Source organism: Sturnira hondurensis, unplaced genomic scaffold (genome assembly GCF_014824575.4).
Source record: "Sturnira hondurensis isolate 20B ecotype Veracruz unplaced genomic scaffold, ASM1482457v3 Scaffold0005329, whole genome shotgun sequence".
Taxonomy (NCBI): domain Eukaryota; kingdom Metazoa; phylum Chordata; class Mammalia; order Chiroptera; family Phyllostomidae; genus Sturnira; species Sturnira hondurensis.
Genome location: NW_028077960.1, coordinates 7335265 through 7351836, shown reverse-complemented (window position 1 = coordinate 7351836; position 16572 = coordinate 7335265). Strand labels below are relative to the sequence as shown.

The 16572-nt window shown below is 39.0% G+C and overlaps 2 protein-coding genes across 5 annotated transcripts in view; both read right to left on the bottom strand.

Annotated features, from left to right (window-relative positions):
- Window positions 1-352: 352 nt before the first annotated feature.
- Window positions 353-9019, bottom strand: DNAAF2 (dynein axonemal assembly factor 2). Of its 3 annotated transcripts, XM_037047189.1 has the most exons (4): window positions 7439-8778; window positions 7190-7333; window positions 3560-3703; window positions 353-2422 (listed from the first exon to the last, which is right to left on the bottom strand). In XM_037047189.1, the coding sequence occupies exons 1-4, from the start codon at window positions 8696-8698 to the stop codon at window positions 1952-1954; spliced, it is 2019 nt and encodes a 672-aa protein (XP_036903084.1). In that variant the 5' UTR covers window positions 8699-8778; the 3' UTR covers window positions 353-1951. The 3 variants fall into 3 exon arrangements, with proteins under 3 accessions (XP_036903084.1, XP_036903083.1, XP_036903085.1); XM_037047188.1 differs by having other exon boundaries at window positions 7190-9019; XM_037047190.1 differs by lacking the exon at window positions 7190-7333.
- Window positions 9020-16309: 7290 nt separating this feature from the next.
- The window catches only part of POLE2 (DNA polymerase epsilon 2, accessory subunit), a 33918-nt gene continuing 33655 nt past the window's right edge, over window positions 16310-16572 (bottom strand). For both annotated transcript variants that reach the window (XM_037047186.1, XM_037047187.1), the window contains one exon: window positions 16310-16434. In XM_037047186.1, the coding sequence (XP_036903081.1) occupies window positions 16416-16434 (19 nt within the window). In that variant the 3' untranslated portion in view covers window positions 16310-16415. The remainder of the gene's footprint in view (window positions 16435-16572) is intronic.

Sequence of the window (16572 nt, the reverse complement as noted above, 5' to 3'; positions counted from 1 at the left end):
TGTAGAAATACAGTGGGTTTTTTTTCTTTTAGTGCTGCCAAAATAAAATAATCATTTTTGCATAAAGAGGTTCCTAATCGTTTTGCAGAATAAATTTTGTGTATTCATTACACCAAAATTCAGTGAAGGCATTTTCGAAGTTTTAAAGTTTGTATTATATCTTCATATTTACTATTTGTACACTATATAACTGAGTCTGAAATAAAGAAAACCCAGCTCTTGACAGTGCATTCCCTTTGGAAGAAACTGGCTTTCAAATTAGCCAGGCATAGATAATGAACAATAAAAAGCTGCTGTGCAAGTGAAATATAGTCAGGAATAATACAAAGTTCAGTCATGCCAGAGTGCAGCATTATAGTGCCAGCTTTATTTTAACTGAAATACTTCTTAAAAGGACACAGTAGGAAACAGGCTTAAAATTTATTCCACATTTAATGTAGACATTTCTCTTAACTATACAATTCTATTCAACCAAAAATTACTCAGTCTAATTTCTGTGTAGATAGTACAATCAGTCATTTCAAACTAAGAAAATTGTGTATTAAGTAGTTTCAAAATCACTACAGCAAATTAAGTATATGGATGCAAAAGCATTTGGTCATCTAAGGTGGAGCAAATAAGTTCTCTTGTTTTATGAACTACTTACATTTATACTGCCCTTAATCCAGTCTAGTTCTAGATTTTATCTGGATAATAAATGTAAATCAGGATGAGTAGCCTGGCTAGTCAGCTAGCCAGGCTTTTGGTACTTTGATGTGACCTCCCCAGTTTAAAGAATTAAAGATATTAGGTAATTTCCAGGACTAAGGTAAGGCCAGATGTTTGAATTGATAGCTGATGTCAGTTTTTGGAATACATACCTCAGCTCATAGTCTTTGGGGTTAGAGATTAGGTTAACAGATATTTTTCTTTCTACATTTTATTCCATGCTGTCCTAAAAATTTCTGTGAGGAAAATATGGAGTAGGAGATTCTGGCCTCAAATAAAAACACTATTCCACAAAATAACAGCCACAGTACATTATCTTCTGCTGCTGCCTTCTTTTAGGTGTTATAAAGGAAATTAATTAGAAAATATTTTATTGTCTTCATATAATAATATAATGACGATAATTTTCCCATGGGAGCAAATTCCCAGACTTTTTAGTTTTCCTGTTCTAAAATTCAGCTATGTATTCTATAAAACCAAGGGATGTTTTAATATATAACAATAACTTCTAGAAAAACTAAAAATTTTAAGTTTTGAAAGTAATTACTAAATAACCTGTATTATATGTGTGCATGCACATATATATATGGTGTGTGTGTTTGTGTGTGTGTGTGACAGATGAGAAAAGTAAAATAGAGTGTGGAATCAAAAATACTAAATGTCATTTAGTATATTTACATTATAACTGTTAAGTTATTATTACTGGTTAGTAAAGTTCTTTCATCTCTAACAATATTTCAAGCAAAAAACCCCTATCCTATTTAGTGAAACTTCAAAACAGTTTTGAGATTCTACCACCCCAACACTTACATTTCTGGTTACATTCTTGAGAATTACTTTTTGTGACAGCCACAACTTAGTGAATATTTTGAAACTGATGGTAAACAAAAGAAGCCAAAAACAGCACAGAAGTGAATATATACAGGTTGTAACAAACTAAACGTTTCTCATTTCGAAAGAATATACATCTACAGAGGAATCACAAAACTTAAAGAAATTGTATATAAACTCTATGTGTATATAAACTGAAAAATATCTTCAGTGTTCCCATTAGAATCAAAATTGCAAATTTTAATTTCTTGAGTATCTTCAGTTTTAAGAGAGTGAACAGAGAATATATTTTAAACTGAAAATGTACTTTCTCGAGTAACCTTTGGTTTTAGGATAATGGTTAAGAGAAATAATTTATATTATATCCAAAATTTTTAAACTCTTAGCCTTTAAATTCTAAAATTATATAGAATTAATCCAAGTCATATAGCAAGGAATTCTGAAAACTGAATGCACAGTGAGTCACATGATCTTTAATAATCTGCACACTACCATCTTGCATATTGGTTTCTTTTATGTTGTCAAAACCAGATATATTGTGAACGGTTAATTCTTTCTTTTCACTCATTACTGGTCCTTTTAAATTATCTTTCCCTTCATTTGAGTAAACAGCACTTTTTTCTTTCATAAATTCAGGTTCCATTTTTGACTCAGGTTGCTGAGACTTTCCAAATAGCACTGGGGAAACATCAAGAGACTCTTGTTGCAAGTATTCAGCGGAACCACAGCTGTCTATTTCTAGTACTTCAACTGCTATAGATGAATCAGAATCCATTGTTGAGGTAGTAGGATGTTCTATTTTTTCTTTTTCAGTTAGATGACTTCCTTCATCGGCTCTTTCTTCCTTTTCCTGAAGCTGCTCAGAGTTACTACATTTTTGCAACTATGTCAAGAGAAACAACAAATTAATCATCCTTGGAAACAAACAGAAAATGAAATTTTAGTATCATCTGGAAAAAATTAAAGTTGTGAAGGAACAACCAACCCTTGCAGACCTGTAGACAGACTTCCTCCTCAAAGTCATCCTCCAAATGCTGCCAATTATTGACAATGCAAACAAGGCAACCCTGGCATTAATTCTGATTAAGTTCTTTCAGTGACTTACCTACCTCAGGATAAAAAAATCCTGGCCTACAAACTACTTTTGTTTATTTATTTAAGAGAGAAAGGGAAAGAGAAAAAACTGATTTGTTGTTCCACTTACTTATCATTAACTGGTTGACTCCCCAAATATTAAAAGTCAATAAAGAATTTATGTGCCCTGACAGGGGATTGAACCCACAACATTGGTGAATCCAAACATCCTCTAACCAACTGAGCTACCCAGTCAGGGCTTAGCGATCATTCTTAGAAGGGTATTCTTAAATTCCTTGAATGTTCTCGAATCACTGTGATTCTTCAGAGCCACTCTCTCCCTAATACATGCCATTTGTGCTAGTTAATTTCTGCATTCAACAATGAAGTCTGTAAAAATAACCAAACTTAAGATTCAACTAGAAAGAATGAACTAACTGTATGGCATGGTCTGAGAGTCAAAAAGACTTTTTTGTCCCTGGACTAACTTTTCAAATGTCAGTTTTTCTCTATTCTTCACTTGACAGCTACTTTGGAGTTAAATGAGATAATGTATATGAAAATGAATTGCAGAGTGTTTAGCACATAGTAAACTACATATAAAAAGTCTTTATTCCTACTTCCAGCTATTATCTACATTTAGCTTAAAATTATAACATCAAGAATTAAGTTATTCAGCCCTGGCTGGTGTAGCTCAGTGGATTGAGCGTGGGCCTGTGAACCAGAGTATCACGGTTCGATTCCCAGCCAGGGCACATGCCTGGGTTGCAGGCTAGTTCCCAGCAGGAGACGCACAAGAGGCAACCATACATTGATATTTCTTTCCCTCTCTCCTTCCCTTCCCCTCCAAAGATAAATAAATAAAATCTTTAAAAAAATTAAGTTATTCATTAGGCTTTAACTTTGTCCTAAGTCACTATTCTACAAAGCCCACTGAAATCCTTACCTTTGCCTGAATTTGAATCTTGCTATCAGTAACCTGAAGGACTTCAATTAAAGGTGGGGTTAGGGGTGTTGTCTGTTGGAATGGAGAGCTCAGGACATCTTCAAGAAATTCATTAACATTTTCTTCATTTATAAATAACCTTTCCTAAAATAAGAAGAAAAAATATGTTCTGCTTTACAGGGCATATTTAAGTTTTACGTAAAAACAACTCATAAAACTTCTCACACAGTTCAGGATTACACTTTTAAAATGTTTAATGTTATTCCTACATCTCGGCAAAAGAAGACGGCCTTGAGCACAGCAGTAAGAATAGTAAGAGTACATACACATATACAGAAAGACCCTAAAAGATAAAGTTTAGTTCATTTCCTAGATCTCTGTTAAATCCGAGGTATGTTTTCTCTCCTTTCTTACAAAAGATGTTTTCTCATCTTTCTTACAAATGATATTTTCCTTTTCTCCTCTTAATATTTTATAAGAATAACATCACCTCTAGGGCTATAAATGCAGTCGCAGCTATGAAATGTACTTCAATTTTAGAACACTTCCTAATGAGTCAGCTAATGAAATATACATGACAGGATCTATTCAAATTCTGTCTTTTGGTTCTTGGTCAGGTAAGAGCCAAGTGTAGTATCTTTATTTAAAAGAAGTTTATTTTATTTTTAAGCAATGAGACAACACAGTGTGACCCTAGCATGTAGCTATTTACAGCAATGAGGTAGATTTCCAAACCACTAGGAAATGCCAAAATCACATTCACAAAAACCCCAAACACAAAGCAATTTGTTCATATTCACATCGCGTGAAATCAGGTATTCAGTTAGGGCACTGAAGGAATAACCATACTCATGAAATCAGTTCATTGTTACCCAAAATAAAAGTATTTTCCTCTGTACTTTCAAATAAATAAATTTTATAACTACAAATAAAAAGTCCATTATTTAGTCCAAAGAGGGGAAGGAAATCAGAAAAAGACAAGTCTTTAGGTTTCTTCTATTAAAGTGTTTGAACTTGGGAATACCTATGAAACAAGTTGAACCTTCAGAACAGAAAAATTTCACTTTTCGAGTAATTTGCCTTGCTATTATTTGAAGATCCAAAATAACACTGTATTATAAAAACACAACCATCAAAAACATTTCTAAGTTTCCTATCTTGGAAAAGACTGTCATATTAATTATATAAGAAAAAAAAGAAAATATACCAGCCCTGGCTGGTGTGGCTCAGTGGATTGAGTGCTGCCCTGAAAACGAAAGGGTCCACAATTGGATTCCCAGTCAGGACACGTGCCTGGGCTGGGGGCCCCAGTAGGGGGCACATGAGAGGCAACCACATATCCATGTTTCCCTCTCCTTCCCTTCCCCTCTCTTTATAAATAAATAAATAAACAAACAAGTAAATACATAAATAAAATTACTGAAAAAAAGAAAATACACCAAATAGTTTAGTTTTTAGTTAGCCCAAGGAAAAATAATATGTATTTATAGTAGAAATGGCTATGATTAAAATACAATTTGCATAAAATCATCTTCACAATGTAGTGACTGACTTTACTATAAAGGTACTGTATTGGCCTAGATCAGCTAGTTGGAACATCCTCCCAAAGACCAAAAGGTTGCAGGTTCAATCCCCAGTCAGAGCACACAGGGGAAGCAACCTATCAGTTTTTTTTTCTCTCTCTCTCCCTCTTCCTCTCTAAAATTATTAAAAATATCCTCAGACGAGGATTTTAAAAAAAATATACTGTGTTCAGTGGTTGTAACCCATTAGCAAAATTCCCAGTGAATATTTAAGGTTTATATAAATACTTTTTATCCTTATGTGTAAAGGAACAATTCTGAACTTCACAGTCACAAATCAGTCTCTTCACATTATAATTGTTTTCATATAATGCATATAACAATATAGTCATGATACATTATCTATCTACCCACTACTCTTTTGTGATTTTTTTAAAAATTTAGTTTTTAGAGCCTGGTCCAGTGACAGTGAAATGTAAAGATAAAAACAACATTGTGATTCATCAGCCTTAGCAAATGTGATGACTAAGAAGTATTAAATCTATTTCAAGCTTCAAAGATATAAAACTCAGTTGCCAAAATCCCACTTTTGTCTGGTTTCTTTGCTAAAATAATGTTACCACACTAGTAAATCAGATTAAAATGTATTCTTTACTATTTTCTCTACTGCTTGTCCACAAAGCTTTCTTCCCATATTGTGAGTTGCCTTCACATTTATTAAGACAATCACAGGAAAACGCCTGCCCTTTCCTAAATTTCCTCCTTCTAACGATATAAAGAGATAGTCAATTTCCTATTATCACCAAGTATTTTACCCAGCCCTGGCTACTTAGTTTTACTGCCTTTGCAGTCTTTCAAATTAACCTCTTCTCACAGAAAATACCCCTCATAAAATAAATGTAACTTATTAGCAAATTTCTAGAAAAACAATGGGGAAAAAGTGAAAATTTCTGGCAGGTGAAAGCCCAAGGCCCAAAACTTTATTTTTAATATATAATCTGTGCAATTTGTGTTGTTTCTGGGAATTAAACCCAGTTTTAAATATTTACATGTAACACTGATATGAACCTCCGCCAAAACCACTAATTAATTGTTCATTTGAGTTTACAAAAGTTCTTTACAACTTCAAATTTTAAGGTTTGTTTTCGATATTTGCTCATAGTATTGTAGTATTGAATCTGAAATTCGAGAACCTCGAAAACCCCAAAAGGTATAGTAACAACTACAACAGGCATACTAAATTATCAAAATTATATCCCAAATAAATTACGTAAAGAAAAATTTAACCAAAAAAAATTAGGTAATGCTCAGCCCAGTTCTGGAGTATACGCCCAAAAGATATGTAGCTAATGGTGCTGTACAGTTTAAAACATGTTTACATTACCCTTTGTTAAATGCCAGCCATTGTGCCAAATACTAGTAGGGATGTAAAGATTAAAACAGACGCAAAAGATGTCATTTTAATGTAACAAAATGCCGACCTGAGGACAACCCCACCAATATCAGCGACTAAAAATGAAGCAGCACTATATTATAGTTGAAAGGACAAGGGATTTATTTAGAATAACACCTGGTTCTGAGTTCATTTTCCTACGTAAGAAATGAAGCTAAGTGGCATTTGATCTCTGGAAGTAAACGGATTACTTTCCATAGTCGGACAATGTTATTTACCAACTTAAAATATGGCCCTAACAGAGAGCCTCTCAAACCTATTTGGGTCACCAACCTCTTTCAGAATATGACTAAAGTAAGTTATAGCCCTTCTCTCGAGAAGAAACTATCCTCAACTTTTTGCATACAGTTTTAGAGGTTTATGGATCCTCGGAATCTATTCATGTCCTCCTCAGTCAATGGACTCCAGGGAAGAAAATGCACTAAGGACAATTTTGAAGACTTGAAACTGATCCATCAGAGGGGATGCGTGCTGTTTATTGCTTTGGGGTATTTTGTTTTGTTTTTCAATATTCGTTTAACGAGCAATGACATCTATCATCACGTGTATCAATTTCAAGATATTTCGAGAAAAGTTCCAATAGAAAAATACTTTTGGAGAAATTTTAAAAGGTAGAATATTGCAAATATTAAAACTCGATAAAGAATTTATTACCTCTAAAGAATCGTTGTTTAAACCATAATACCACTCTCTCCAATATCCATAGCACCCTGTAGATTTGGCCAGTTCTATCACTGCATTGTTCGAAGAAATGCTGACCACTGGTTCTTTGTTACTCAATTTATTTTCTGGAGCAAACTGCAAGAGGAAGGAATAACAAACCAAGTCTTGGGTGGAGAAGCACAATTTGTACTGGAGGGGGCTCACATCCCCTTGAAGACTTTGTGGCTGGATCCAAGGCACCTGAATTAGCAGAGTCAGGGATTCTTCATCCTGTTTACACTGCAAAGGAGGACACAGAGGTTCCCCGCTGCCTGTCCCGGGACCATCCATGGCTGGATCAGAAGACTCCCAGCCCGTGTCTTCCCGAGCCACGCGGGTAACGCTGAGATCGCCACACGCACTCCTTCTTCCTGCAGAAGACTCTAGCAGCCCGGCTGAAATACAAGGAGCGATTCCACCACAGTCCCCCGGTGAGCTCCCTGTTCCGGGATCAATTTTTTCCCGGAAGTCGGTATCCGAAACCACTTGCCCGCCAAAGTCCCGTTCCTCCAGTTCGGAAAAAAGCTCCTCCCCTACGATGTCTGGAGTAGTGATCCCGGCGTCTGCAGCCCCAGCTCGGCCGGGAGACACGTCCTGGCCCCCGACGCGATCCCCCGCGGGATCGGTCTGGCCATCGCCAGCGGAAGTGCAGGCCGCGCCGTCAGTTCCGGGTGGGCCTGCGCTGTCTTCCGTCTCTGTAGCGGGCTCCCGGCGCACCGCGGACTGCGCCACCGGCAGCGTCACCACCAGCTGCCGCCGGGTCTTGTTGAACTGCGCCTTCCCGTGGCTGTCATCCACCGGGTACGGGAGTGAGAGCCGCAGCTGGTAGTCAGGTTTCTTGGAGTCCAGACACAGCAGCTTTCCCGTCACCTCCAGCGCTGCTTGCTCGGCGGAGCGCAACAGCGGCAGCTCGATGGTAACCACGAGCTCCTGAGGCACGGGGCTGGGGGCCGAGTCCCTGGAACAGCGGTAATCCTGGAGGTCCACGTGGTGTCGCTGCACCACACTGTAGTGAGGTTCGGTAGGGGCTGGCTGCGGGACCGCCTCTGGAGAGGAGGGAGCCTGGCGCTCGGGCCCCACAAAGTTCCCGGAGGCTGCCAGGCACCGGTAAGGGTAGGGAAAATCGGGGAGAGGGCTTTCCAGCTCCCCTTCAGGCCGGGACGGGACACCCCCGGGCAGGGGTGTGCGCAACACGGCCGCTTCCGGGGTCCCCTTGTATTTGATTTTCAGCATCTTGGCATTTCTGTGGTCCAGCTTCACGCCGAACTGCTTCTCGACGACCTCCAGGGCCGTGGAGTCCAGCATCTGGCGGAAGCGCTCGTGGCGCCGGGCCAGCGCGAGCGCCCCTGGGTGGAAGACCACATCGTAGACCATGTAGCGGGTCCCGCGCCGTCCTGCGTACTCGCGGCCCGGCGCCAGGCTATAGGGCAGGGACCATTGGCTACCGGTCGCCGCGTTCATGGAGCCTGGCCGGCTGCTGGGCGCGCTTACCAGCGTGTTGCTGGACACATTCACGAAGCAGCGCCGCGCCCCGTCCAGGCTGGTGCGCAGCACGTAGCCAGGCTTGGGGTGCACGAACCGCACCTCCACTCCGCGCTCGCGCTCCAGCGCGGTGATCTCCTCTTCGTAGCGCCGCCGGTTCTCGGGGTCCGTGAGCTCCTCGGCGTACTGGGAAAACATTCGCCGGAACTCCGGGTCCTGAAAGGCGGAGGTGAGCCGCTGGACCTCCTCTCCGCTCAGATCTAAGTCGTCTAGCGGCGAAGAGGCTGCCGCTTTCGCCATGCTGCCGCTCGGCTCCTAGTTCTAAGGCCCAGGGAGATCTTATCCGAGGCGAGGTGGACGGGACGCGCCGCCGAGTCGCTGGCCAGAGGAAAGTGAGGCAGTGGAGGTCCCCAACCGCCAGAGAACTTTGCCTTGGGCAGCGCGTGCTTGTTGCCACGGCAACGGCAACACCTGAGAGGAGGGGCAGGAATTGGAGTAAGATGGTGGAAATGAAAGAAATGGCATCTTTGTTTCTTCAAACCAACTAACTGTCCTACAGTCTATGTTTTTTAGAAAACGGCCATGGCGCAGTTACTTTTGCGCTAGGTTAACTATCATAATAATGTCATAATTTCCAGCATTTTTTACATCACTTCATTGTTCACAACACTTAAAGGTAGAACTGATCCCCATTGCATGGGGACAAGATGGAACCTGAGAAGTTACCTGACCAGGGACACACAGCTAGTGTATTCACAAGCTGTGATTCACACCTATGTTTATCTGCTTTTTGTACTGCAGTAAATCAATATTTCAGTCTTCTGGATATTTAACATATAGTTTGCCTGTAACAACCTTCATTTGGGGTAAGAGATATAGACACACTGTTAACAAGTAACTAATGATCAACAAACAAACATGACTTCATTAATAAAAGTGTAATTATAAGATACCACATACCACCTATCAAAATGGCAAAAACTTCTTTTTTTTAACAATTACTATATTTCTGTGGGGTGGTGGTAGAAATTAATAAAACCTTTCTAGAGAGTACTTTGGTAGCTGTATAAAAAGCTTTCAAGATGTTTATACTTTCTTAATCCAGCAATTTCAACTCTTGAGAGCATGCTCAAGGCAACTTTATGGTTCTAATGGTTTGGGAAGAATCTAAGAACTCAACAGTGGGACTGATTGAGCAGATTTTGGTATGCCATACAATGGGACTTTTTGCAGCCAGTCAGAGTGATGTTATAGGTGTGATTATAGATGCCGTAATTATTAATTAGTAGTTGCTAAATCCAGTGATTATTTTTCTGTTCTCATTTTGTTGAAATTCGCCAACATTTAACACAGTTGATGTTGTCATTACCTCAGTGACAAGGCACTTTCCAGGCTTCTCTCCTACCTTACCATATACTTAACCATACACATGGTCTGCTTTGCAGGTGTTTACCTCTGTTCAACTTCTCAGTGGAAATGCCTCAAAGAGAGAGTGCCATTTACACTCTCTCTTTCACAAATAAATTTATACTCATAAATATCAAACATATCAGGTTCTAAACTCCAGACTTCTACATCCATCTGTGCATTTAAGGTCTCCATCTGAATGATTTAAAGCTTAAGCCCTTCAGACTTGAAATATTCAGGGCAAAAACAGAACTCCTGACTCTTCCCCCAGTCTGCCCTATTTTATGATCTCTTGGCAGCATTCAAAGTAGTTAACTGTACTGGCTTAAAACACATTTCTTTTAGTTTGCAGAATCTCATGGGCTCCCATTTTCTTCCTCTTCTACTTGCTCCTCTTCTGCCAGTTATCCAAATGTAGGAGTCACTGAAGGCTTATTCATCAGCCCTGTTATCTAATCTTATTTCTTCCAGGATGATCTTAATTCAAGCCCACAGCTTTAAATGCCATTTATGTTCCAGTTCCTTCTTTAAACAGAATTGATTGCATAGGTGTGCAACAAAATCACTGTGCTCCCAGGATGCTAAGCAACTAGCACTTGTATACTGGAAGTGTCTATTGGGCTAATTACTTTGGAAAATTGCTGTTGAGTAGAATGTATATATTATGACTACGAAATTCTATTTCTATCAAAAGACATAGACTATATTTTGTATATTTATAACATCACTGTAATAGACATAGTAGAAATTACCCATGTTCCTATATTTTGTATATTTATAACATCACTGTAATAGACATAGTAGAAATTACCCATGTTCCCCTCAGTAGTAGAACGGATAAGTAAAATGTATATAATCATAGTAAATATGAATAAACAATGTGGATGAATATCACTAACATAATGTGAAAGAAATCATATGTAGAATAATAAATACTCTATGATTCCATTATATAAAAGACAGAACTTGGAAAAATGAATCTGTTAAGCCCTGACTGGTGTGATTCAGTGGGTTGGGCATTGTACCACAAACTGAGAGGTTGCCGGTTCCGTTCGCAGTCAGCAGGGCACATGCCTGGGTTGCAGGCCAGGTCCCCAGATGGGGGCATGTGAGAGGCAATCAGTTGATGTTTCTTTCTCCCTCCCTTGCCCTCTGTCTAAAAATAAATAAAATTTTAATAAATGTTAAAAGTCAGGCTTGTCATTGTCTTTTTCAGGGGCAGTGAGGTGTTGTGACTGGGGGTAGGAAGCAGGAGTTAGCTTCTAGGGTGAAGGTCATGTTCCATTTCTTAATCTTGGTATTGGTAACAGGGTTTGCAGTTTGAAAATTCATTTAGCTGTATGTACCCAAGCAACAGGGGGCTTTTACGTACCTCACACTTCAATTTAAATGTTTTAAAATGTGCTTTTTAAAAACATTTTTGCCCTCATGGAACTCATGTGGAACAAGACCAGTGACTCCAAAATTTTATCTCCACTGCTACCTGACCACTGAGCTCTCCGTTCATGCCACTGCCTACTAGACACCTCCACCTGGGTTTGATAGGCATCTCAAAATAGAAATCCTGATTTTTTACTATCAAACGTATTACTCCTATCCACTTAGCTGCTCAAGCTTAAAACCTAAGTGTAAGCCCCAATTCCTCTTTCCCCCACCCTGCACTGCTATTCAGTTACCTAGTCCTATTGCCTTTGTATACACTCCCAAAATATCCACTTCTTTGCATTTCTGCTCTGAGCCTCCCTCTTCTCCCTTGCAGACTTAAGTAATAGCTTCCTGATGTCTCCTCTTCACCTCTTCCATTCTTATGATTTCCTCTCCAGAGTATCCTTGCTGATGTTTAAAGCCAGATCTGAACTCCTAGTAGGCTTCAATCCAGTTCCTTACTTGTGTCCACAAGGCCCATTATACTTAATCCCTAGCCTCCATACCACCAGATTTTCTCTACTTCAGCCTCATTGGCAGAACACTCACTGTTCTGTGCAGTCTGTGCACGGGCCCTGGAGTCTGAAGAACTTAAATGTCAACTTAGTGACTCCCACCTTCAGCATCCCATCTAAAATTGCCCACATCATTTTATTTTCAGCATAGTTCATATTTGGTACTTCCTTATTTTAGGGTATGGCTCACCCCATTTGAAGGTAAGCATCATGAAAGCAAGGGCCTGTCTTTCTGGTTTTCTTCTGGATTCCTCAGTATGTAGAATATACAGGGGTGGGCTTATAGAGAACTCTGTGCTAAATAAAGTGCCTGAATATACCAAGTAGACTCGTGGATGTATGAATAATGACCAGCAATTTGAGCACTATGAGATTGATTATACTTGAGTGCACTGTGCCCTTGAGACATTCTTTTGAATTAATAAAGCTATTGTAGTAATCACCTGTTTTTCCATATGAACAACTGTCAACCTACTTTTGCCAACTCCTGTATTAGGCACTCAAGTATTTGACGAATGAATGAAGAAAAAGGCAAGTTTGGTATGTATGGTATGACCCTCAAAATATATTTAAAGGAAAAATAAAAGGGTCTGCTTTGATAAAAGGAAAAAAGAGAGAGAGAGAAACACAGGTACAAAGGCAGTAAAATAGCAATGAATAAGTACCTATCAATAATAACCTTAAACGTAAATGTATTAAATGCTCCAATCAGAAGACAGAAGAGCTAATGGATAGATGCTAAAGGGTCTGCTTTAAGAGAAAATATATGCATAGAAATTTGGAAGGATCTATATATAAGTATTAACAGTCTCTGATGGTGGAATTGCAGGTCCTTAAAACTTTTTTATGACTACTTGTATTTTTTAATTTTTCTGTTACGAATTTGTTTAATCTTCACCTCAGGACATTTTTTTTTTCATTGCATTTAGAGACAAAGTAGGGGAGAGAGAAACCTTGATTCATTGCCTTCTCATACATGCCTAGTGCCCCAACTGGGGGATCAACCCACAGCCTGGGTACATGCTCTGACTAGGAATTGAACCCATGACCTTTTGGTCTGTGGGGTAATGCTCTAACCAACTGAGCCACACCAGCCAGGACTATTATGAACTTGTTTAGTAAAAAGTTTAAAAATACCCTACAATTGAGGTGTTAGAATTACTCTGAAAAGACTCCGAGGCATAAAGATAAATTCTGAACCTTTAAAGCATGTGAGGGATCTATTTTTGTTACAACCCTGATGTTGTTAGGTAGGGTAACAGCAAACCAAGGCAGGGAGGAGGAAGACCTGTCTCACCTATTGACCCAGCAGTCCTGAGCCCAAAGTCCCCAGATTTGGGTTCCGATTACTTCAGAGGGGAATGTCACAGAGCAGCTAGGAATGAGCAACCTGTGGGAGAGTAAAGTCAGGGCCCTCGCCATTGCAATCTAGCAAAGAAAATACAGGAGACTAAAGGCAAAGGAAGACAAGTCTCACTCACTCAGTGACCCAGTCATCATGAGTATGGTTGGGTAGGGCTGCCAGGCATTCCAAATGAGCAAAACTATGATAGTGCAGGAGGGGATTAGCCCTCAAAAGTCTGTGTATCATTGCCGCTAGCTGGGAAAAGAAAGACTTTGGAGACTGGGTGTTCATCCCAAGCCTTAGAAGGGCAACAGGAAGGGGTCCACAGTGCCCAAAGGAAAACCCCACAAACAACTTTGGTTAACTGGCTGCCCCCAGTCACATACCCAAAATGAATAAATGGAATCTGGAAGTAGATAAGGATTCGAGCTAACAGACCCCCACACATAGGTACATGTGGGTAGTCATGTCCCCCTGGGAAAGTTGCCACCACCCTTACCCATCAATCAATATGTAACTTCACCTCCACCCCACCAGCTACAGAACTCAGAACAAAGGGCTCACTCTCTTTAGCTCTTTTGCCACACAGGGCCCTCAGGCCATCTGGGTGCTGGTCACCCAGCCTGTGGCCACCCTTCCTTTTGCTCTCCCATTAGAATTCAACACTAATAAGCTTTCCCTGCACACTAATAGGCTTCCAGATCTGTAATTCTTTACTGTGTCAGTACCAAGTAACAATGTCAGTGAACACACCCAGTGATTGGTTTCAGCTTATTTTGTTACCTTTGTAACTTGAAAATTCCGGACAGGTTTCATCTTTACAGCATTTTCAAACAGGAAAACATCACATGACACACATGACAACAGATCACACCAGTTTGGGAATTAGAATGAAGGCTCTGAAGGCTGAGAGCCTTCGGAGCTCCTGAGCCTTTTGAAACTATGAGAAACTAGAACTGGGGGTAGGCTCATGCTGATTTTTCTGAGTAGAGAGAGAGGGCCCTTAGTTTTCATTAGATTCCCTAAGAGTCGTCCATGCTCCACCTTGCCAAATTTCTTACTATGTGACAGTCCCTTTCCCAACAGCTCCTTGGGAAAAAATGTGTGGTTGAAAAGTCTCCATGTCCCAAACAAATGATCTTTTGACTAAAATTCATCCCTTGAAGAAAGGCTATCTTTATTAAAATATGAATGCCTTTTTGGGGGAGATGGACTGAGTATGAACCCCTTGGTGCACACTGCTTTACCTTATTCTTCCACAAATATCCGTACTAGAGGTCCAGAATAGATAGTCTGAAACCTACTGGCAAGCAACTGGGTGCTTGGTTTCTGCAGTCCCAGGTGCATCCTGTGGTTTCCCCACACAGGGATCAAGTGTTGCTTTTCTCTTCTTAGAGAAACCTTACCCATTCTCGTCTTGTGTGATCTGCCTGGCCCCTGCCGTGAGGCACACCCAGATTTCTGCAGTAAGATCAGACGTGCATCGGCTGATTAAACACTGACTCGGGGAGCACACCACCTGTTCTGACCCAAAGAAGGAAGAAGCCCAGGATGTCCTTTCAGTGCTGCTTCTCCACTGCGTCATCTTCAGACCTCTGCTTCCTTTTCATTTCTGGATGGTGCCAATCCACATCTGGTTCTAGTTCCTGTCTTACCTCATTCCAATACTTACTGCCTGTTTCTGGCAACTTCTCTGCTCTTAATTAACTCCTTGCTTCATTTGACTTCACCTTGCTAACCACTAAATAACACCTTGTCTTTCTACCCATTAAGTGTGTTCCTGAAAAGATCTCAAAAAGCTCATCTTTATTTATGGAAGTACTTATTTATCAAATGAATGAACACTTTGTACCCCAATTTCCACTTCTAACTTTCTACCCATCAAGTTTCACGTTTAGCCCTATGGTTCTCATCACTGGACCAAAACCCTGCCATGTCCATTTCACTACCACTCTCAAAATATAAGTTGTAAATTTTTCCAAGCAGTCTAGTAGCTTTTGAATTTATGCTTTGATTTCATCTTTAACTTCAATTTTCCCAGGCTATTTGAAATTAAAGTTAAATCTTGTTCTTCTAATATCAGGCCTCTTCTAACAGTCTCCCTAAATTTTCCATCCTCAATCCATATCTCAAATTATCACTTCATTCTTAACCACTAATTCATTTATAATATTCACATTAAATTTTCTCAAGGAATTTCCCTTTAATATGTTATTTTTTATCATAGTTCTTTCCCTCAAAAGCTAATTTTCATCAAAAGAAATTTCTTCCATGCTAGGCTCTTTTAATATTAAGGATACTCCTAAATTTGAAATACTCCTGTACCTCTAACAATTTCCTGTTATTCAGATTCATTTCTGGGCCATTACTGCAACACTATAAACTGAAAGTAAAAGAATGGTGTTGAGTAATTACAGCCAATATGGTAAAACATGCTGCTTCAAAGTAAACATGTCTTTTAAATGTATAAACCACAGGGACTATGTTTTTAAATTTCCAGTGCCAAAATATAATCATGTAATGAATATCAAAATGATACCCTGTAACAAAGGTTTTCCCTGTCATTAGAATAAATTGTGTGACTTGAAATTTAAACAGGTTGAAAATTGTCAGAAATACTATTAGGACTCTTACAGTGATTAAAAAACCTAAGTTAGACTAAAATAATGATTCAAAAATTTTAAATGTTTTTCTTAAAATGAACTTTAGCATATGACTAGTATAGAAATAATGAAACTTCAGTTTTTAAGTACAAATGTATAACTAGATTACATCTTTATACACATTTCATATTTTTTAATAGATTAGAAAATATTTTCCCTATAACATTGTATAAAGTATACCATCTTGTTTACTATAACAATATCAATATTTCATAAAATACAAAATTAAACACTCTAAAGTTTACCATAATTTTATTGTAACTTAATATGAAAATTACATAAAATATAAAATTAAGCAAAATACTGATGAATTTTGTTTCTTCAGATGGTCTTCTAGAATTTCAAAAACCTTGAAGTTTGCTGAAAATAAAAAATATTCATAAAGTGAAATCTTTTGGAAATCTAAATTAGTATACATTTCTTAATATTTAGTTTTAGTTCATTGATTTTAAAAATACATGCATACTGTTCCAAATTGAAAAGGTGATGGAAAAATAT

What these genes read in the sequence shown, in the direction of transcription:
- DNAAF2 (XM_037047188.1), bottom strand. Translation starts at nt 9,019, where the DNA reads ATGGCGAAAGCGGCAGCCTCTTCGCCGCTAGACGACTTAGATCTGAGC. An exon ending in TAAACAACGATTCTTTAGAG is followed by an intron (nt 3,704 to 7,189) that starts GTAATAAATTCT and finishes TTCTTATTTTAG; the next exon opens with GAAAGGTTATTTATAAATGA. An exon ending in AGATTCAAATTCAGGCAAAG is followed by an intron (nt 2,423 to 3,559) that starts GTAAGGATTTCA and finishes CTCTTGACATAG; the next exon opens with TTGCAAAAATGTAGTAACTC.